Here is a 7,082-nt window from a genome sequence, read left to right on the forward strand (position 1 = left end):
TGTTTCAAAGATGATAAAATCTGTTGTTTTCTTCTTAACTTTGTCTTGATAATTATATTTACTTTATATGTAAATCAAGCGTTTGACCATAGACAGTTTGAATAAATGGGCCTGTATAGCTTGGCGACCAATCGTATGAATGATGTGGTCATTATGCAGCTTTTTTTGGCCCAGACAATAAATTGGGTATACCCCTACACATGAACAAAAAAAAAGAGGCACAAAACATTATTATATGATTCTAATTTTTATTTGGATTATTCTCACCTTAATATGAGGAATCCATGTAAAAGTTATTTTATTGAGAAAACAGAAAACAATCAATATATGGTTCTTTTGCCTTTGCATCAGAAGTTCAACTTTAAAAAATAATTTTTGAAAGAGAATAAAGAGAATTATATATTGTGCAAAACAACACATGCAATTGATATTGAAGGTAAAATGTTATCATTTATGTTTAAATGTGATGATAACAGTTTTTGCTCTACTGTTAAACATTTTATCTATTGGGAAATTTCATATTCATAAAAGAAAATTTCTTAACTCAACCCCATCTTTTAAGTTATTTTTAATTGCAATTTAATGTTATTTTGAGTCTCTTAAATTTGTGACAAATAAGAAATCCATGTCAGTAACTAAACTTTACTCAGAGATGTTTGTCTGAAGAACACTGTCACTTAAATAATCATTATTTTGATTTATTTATTTATTATTCTATTTTCTTTCTTTATGCTATTATTATTATTATTATTATTATTATTATTATTATTATTATTATTATTATTATTATTATTATTATTATTTATACTACATTTGGATGTCATTTTTTTTCTTTCTTTATCAACTGAATTGGTATGACGGATTTTTTTTACTTTATGTACTTATATTTCAATTTTCAAGTTTATACAAATGCTCTATATGTTGTGTGTTATGTTTTCAACACAAAACATTGTAAATGTTTGACTTAAATAAAGGTGAAAAAAAAAGATATTTGGATTCTTGTGACAACTTGTGATATTGCTCCTGTAACACAAATAGCTCACCATGATACTGAGCATTTAATGATCATTAAATAACAACCCCATGCATGACAATAAAAAAAAAAAACATGACAGCAAAAGAAAGAGCAGCTTTTCAGTAATCAAATTTGTCAGGTTAATTGAAAAAGATCATGCAGTGTTTACTGTTGACTTATTATAATTAACTTAAATATAAATATTAATGTGGAGCTATTAATGTTGCCAGTACAGAATGCATATGAGGCGCAGTCAATAGAGAGGGATGCTGATGAGTTTGCTGATGAGTCTAGTTTGTCTTTGTTAGTTTATCTCCTCACATGCTAATTTTTGTTGTGATTTCAAGGTGAGTTACTTTTAAAATAGATATCCCTGTATTCCCTATAGGCATACACACACTCAACCATAACAAACACATTCAAAATCAGTTTGTTTTTATACCTATTATTTAATTCAATGTTATCAATTTATCTTTAAGATGTTGCAGTGCAAGTGAAATATTTGTGTCTACAGGCATACATACTTTTCAAACTGTATTAAGAAATCCCATGTACAAATTTATATGTTGGCTTAATCACTCTGAGAATGACATAATCTTGCGGTTGTCTAACATCAGATTTAGCACTGCACGGTACCAATCACAGCTGTGGAGGCACTGGTATAGTTCTTTATATGTAAGGCATTGATGTATGTATATATTTATATTAATATTAATACTTTTATCATTTTTGATCATGACTTTTTATAGTGCTTCCTGTATTGTAATGTATTATATGTAATGTATTGTTGTTGTTATTTCTTTTATCTTATCTGGAACTTGAGTCTGCAATAATGTTTGAATTGAATTTATTAATTAAAGGGACTGTTTGTAACTTTTTAAGCGTACAAATGTAGCGGGTTGCCACACATGCGCGTTCGCATATGCGTGTCGCGTGTGGCCGGAGCCTCGTCTCCGCTGCCTGCTTTCCTTCACTCAGACAGCGTGCGCATCCTCGCTGTCTCGCTCCACCTCTAGACATGAACGCGCGCTCACTACACACTGCAGAAGAGTTAGTTTAGCTCTGAGAATATCTAGTGAATGTAGAGTGGACATTTGTGCAGAAATAAATGCTGCAGCTCTTCCAGACCAACAGAGGTTTTCCGTGTCTTGTGAAGTGACGGGGCTCCCCAACGAGTTACGTTATCGTCTCGTTACCGATCGGGTGCCGGTGTCTTCGGCTGCCGGCTGCGGTCGGGAGGCGATAACGTAACTCGTTGAGGAGCCCCGCTGCTGAAGCCTGCGCTGAGCAGGAAAAGCCAACACTAGGATCAGCATTGATTCATGGAGAGACCTTCGTCTGGTCTGCTAACATTACTGCCAAGTAGCTGAAATATAGAGTGATATTGTGGTTTTAGAATCAGAATCAGAATCAGAATTGTGTTTATTGCCAGGTGTAAGAGATTTACACTAGGAATTTGCTTTGGTTATGTTGGTGCAAGTCAAACAGTATAATAACAAAATAGATAAAAACGTTAGAATAAAATAGAATTAAAAAAATTTTAATTTTAAGAATATACAATATACAAAATAAGCTTTAAACAAAAATAAACATGATATAAACAGATAGTGCAAATATTGCCGGAGTGCAAACAATCAGGTATCAGAGGGAGAGAGAGGGATACAGTAGGGGGTGGTATTTAGCTGACGTCTGTCGCCTCACTGTTTTGAGCGATGCTCGTTCATGTCTATGTAGAGCGAGCAAGCGCGAGCTCGACGCTGACTTTCGTTGATTTCAAGGCCACAGGTGTCGCTGTTAAGCAGCATTTCTGAATCCTACAAATAGTCCCTTTAATTGTGGAAATTACACACACCAAACAGTGTTTTTTTGCATGCATTTATCTCTTATTGAATGCATTCATCGGTTATTGCATGCATTTATCTTGCATGCATTTATCTCATATGGCATGCATTAATCTCTTATTGCACGCATATATCTCATATTGCATTCATTTATCTCTTATTGCCTACATTGATCTCTTATTGCCTACAATCATCTCTTATTGCATGCATTTATCTCTTATTGCATGCATCTATCTCTTAATTTTTGCATGCATCTATCTCTTAATTTTTGCATGCATTTATCTCTTATTGCATGCATTTATTATCTTATTTCATGCATTTATTATCTTATTGCATGCATTTATCTCTTATTGCATGCATTTATTATCTTATTGCATGCATTTATTATCTTATTGCATGCATTTATTATCTTATTGCATGCATATATCTCTTATTGCATGCATCTATCTCTTAATTTTTGCATGCATTTACCTCTTATTGCATGCATTTATTATCTTATTGCATGCATTGATCTCTTATTGCATGCATTTACCTCTTATTGCATGCATTTACCTCTTATTGCATGCATTTACCTCTTATTGCATGCATTTACCTCTTATTGCATGCATTTACCTCTTATTGCATGCATTTATTATCTTATTGCATGCATTTATTATCTTATTGCATGCATATATCTCTTATTGCATAACGCGGCTTTGTCAGGCTGGCTGAGTAAGCGAAGGGTTGAACCTCGTCGGCCACTGTCTGATGTCGTGGCGTTTGCTGTTGTTGCTCATGAGCTCAAACTCCTAGCACAGTTATCCGATCACACCAGCTGCAATATCTGGCTTATTTGGGGTTTGAATTTGTTTCCTTACACGTTTTTATAAACCACCGGACAGTGTTACCGTCAGTGTTTCAAGATGAGGCGCGCAGGTTTAGGTAAGAGACAGAAACAGACATCTACATCTTATGATTGTATAAGCTCATACTTAGCTTGCTTGCTAGTGAGCTAACAGCTACGTAATGTTGTTGTGACTGCTCGTTGCTGTGTTCTCCAGTCTAGACCCAAGTTTACACAACTCTACAGGCTCTATAGGGCTTAAATATGCACAAAACAGCTACTAACTAACTGTGTATAATGTTGTTGTTTCATTAAAGGTGAAGCAGGCTCTGGTAACTATGTAGCCAGTGGCTACAGTGTGTATGAAGAGGAGAATGAACACCTGCAGGAGGGACTGAGAGCTAAAGTCACAGCTTTGAAGAGTGTAAGTAACTATTATGATGACATGTCAATGTTTTTTTATTATTGGTGAATGCTTTACATAAAATAGGTTGTTGTAAATGTAACCTGTGTAAATATCACATTGGATTATAGGTCTAAAATGTATGTAAACTGTCTTTTACTTCAATATTGATATTAATAATATATGGTTTACTTGATATTTTATTTTATTTTACAGCTGTCAATCGACATTGGAACAGAAGTCAAATACCAGAATAAAGTGCTGGATGATATGGTGAGTTTCACTTTCTTTTTCTTAATGTTTTAACACTGTAACACAATATGAGTGGTGGACAGGGGCTGAAATTAACCTTTGTCCTCACCTGCCACTGTGGCAGGTCACTGAACATTTCTCATGTTTTTTGTCTTCCACTTCTGAAATCTAGATAGAAGGCTTTAAAATTGTAAACACTGAGTCAGTGGTGCCAGACTGCAGAATTATTGATCATGTAACCTAAATGCATGACTGTATTTGGTAACACTTCATTTTACAGGTCTGCAAAGTTCACGGTAATTAGCTGATAATTAGCAAATAATTTGAAATTTTTGGGGAATTACTGCCAAATTACCCAAAAATGTACCTCAAAATGTATCGAAAATACTTTAGTATATAAACATTATTTAATAATTATATGCTAAAATAGTATTTAATGGTTAAAATAGGGCCCTTAGGCTTGAGAAGTGACTGTTCGCTGCTCTTAATCGGAGGTGGAAAACTAATAGAAGACACTTCTGCTCAGGCACAAATCTCACCATTGTGTGACTTATTGTCTAATAAGAAAAAAGACATTTCAAAGAAGTTATTTGCTAATTATTATCTATTTATCATCAGACATGGGAATAAAGTATATCAATTAACTTTGTATTATTTTTCCTGGAAATGTATTAAATTAATTACCAGTTATTGAGAAGTAGCAGAATATAATTATTAAATACTGTTGATAATAAAGTAATTTTTCGATAAATTTATAGGTAAACATTGGGGGGTAATTTGGCAGTAATTCCAAAGACATTTCAAATAGGTTACTTGCTAATTATCACCTAATTACAGTGAAATTTGTGGACCTGTAAAATGAAGTGTTACCCAATATTTAATTTAGGCTTTAGAATTGCTTTTTTAAAATAATATTTCATAATATAAGGAAAACCTGTCTGCCATGGTTTCAGGTGACCTGAAATGTGTACCTGCCACAGCCATCATTTACCCTGTATTATTTGGCAGGTGGCAGGTGCTAATTTCATTCCCTGATGGTGGAAGAGGTATTCAGATTCTTTACTTAAGTAAAAGTAGTCTTAACCAATGTAAAACAGAGTACTTCTTACAAGTCAAAGTCCTGCATTCAAATCTTACACAAGTGCAAAAGTATTGGCAGCAAATATGGCTGGGCGTTACATCGATATTATATTGTGATATAAGACTAGATATCACTTTAGATTCTGGATATCGGATTATTGCTTAAGTGTCTTTTCCTGGTTTTAAAAGCTGCATTACAGTAAATTGATGTAATTTCCTGAACCTATCAGACTGTGCTAGCTGTTCTGTATTGTTTGCCTTTACCCACTTAGTCATAATACCCACATTACTGCTGATTATTTATCACAAATCTCATTATGTAAATATTTTGTGTCAACCCTACAATGTCGTTGCAATATCGATATCGAGGTATTTGGTCTAAAATCATGATATTTGATTTTCTCCATATTGCCTAGCCCTAGCAGCAAAATGTACTTGAGGAATAAACAGTAAAAGCATTTATTATAACTCATAATAAATCATTTTACTGTTTATTAACACTCCTAATTTATGAGTTTTATGCTATGACTTGATTATTGTTTCATTAACCTGGAAGCAGCATTTTAATGTTGCAGCTGGTGAAGAGGGAGCTTCTTTTACCTGCTATACTGTTCGGTAACTTTAATATCAGATTTTAGAGGATTACCATATATTTTATATGTAAATTCATTAATATAACTAAATGGCAATGGCATACAAATAACAATATTTCCCTCTAAAATGTAGTGGAGTAGAAGAATTAAATAGTTTGTACTTAAGCAGTGTTTGAGTAAGTGCAGTTGGTTATATCATATTTTCTGGGATCTGCTTGTTGGAGTATGTGGTGTATGTTTGCTGGCCTGCGTGGACTTTAAACTTGTTATCCGTCATTCCCACACCAGGACACGGACTTTGACTCAACAGGCGGCCTGCTTGGTGCCACCATCGGCAGAGTCAAGCAGCTGTCCAGAGGCAGTCAGACCAAACTGCTGTGCTACATGCTGCTCTTCTGCCTTTTCGTCTTCTTCGTCCTGTACTGGTTCATCAAGCTGAGGTGATAGGAGGGACTCCTCTATGTTGGACTTGGCCTCTTAACTCCACATCTTCATCCCCAGTCTGTGAAACACCAATGCATCTCAAAACTACACCCACATACTGTAATGGTGTCTCAGCTTTTACATGTGCCCACGTCTCCCGACTGTTTCATAGAATGACCCCAAAATTGAGTCATGAAAGAACTACTGATGCTATGTAATGGAATCATGAAAAGTAAGTAAAAGGGGTCTGAGATGATTAATGACGAAGTAGAAATCATGTACTGTATATGTCTATCTGAAGTAGACACTGCAAGTACGTGTATGCTGTTGATATCAGCCCAATTTACCTGGATGGGAAGATGAGACATAACATAGAAGATACTACTGTGTCAAAAACCTTAATGCAGTCGTGGGCACATTGTAAGATAGATGTATGATAGATGTGATGCAAGTTGTGTTAAAAGTGATTAAGTTATAGAATGCTACGTGAAGCAGATAATCCAGTGTATTTGCTATTAAGAATGAATGGATATATTACAGCATTTGGCATCCATACAGAAGTTAATAGCAGTGTTCCTCATTGTTTCATCTTTGTTGTAAAGAATATTTTTTAATGTAAATAAACACATTTTATGCTGTGTGTTACTTGCAT

At 34.4% G+C, this 7,082-nt stretch overlaps 1 protein-coding gene across 1 annotated transcript; it reads left to right on the forward strand.

The window, feature by feature from the left end:
• Nucleotides 1-3,566: 3,566 nt before the first annotated feature.
• Nucleotides 3,567-7,070, forward strand: bet1 (Bet1 golgi vesicular membrane trafficking protein). Its single transcript, XM_074614024.1, has 4 exons — nt 3,567-3,777; nt 3,997-4,103; nt 4,299-4,355; nt 6,296-7,070. Exons 1-4 carry the CDS (start codon nt 3,759-3,761, stop codon nt 6,449-6,451), a joined length of 339 nt encoding a protein of 112 aa, XP_074470125.1. The 5' UTR covers nt 3,567-3,758; the 3' UTR covers nt 6,452-7,070.
• The last annotated feature ends 12 nt before the right edge of the window (nt 7,071-7,082 follow it).

Source organism: Sebastes fasciatus, chromosome 17 (genome assembly GCF_043250625.1).
Source record: "Sebastes fasciatus isolate fSebFas1 chromosome 17, fSebFas1.pri, whole genome shotgun sequence".
In the NCBI taxonomy this organism is placed as follows: domain Eukaryota; kingdom Metazoa; phylum Chordata; class Actinopteri; order Perciformes; family Sebastidae; genus Sebastes; species Sebastes fasciatus.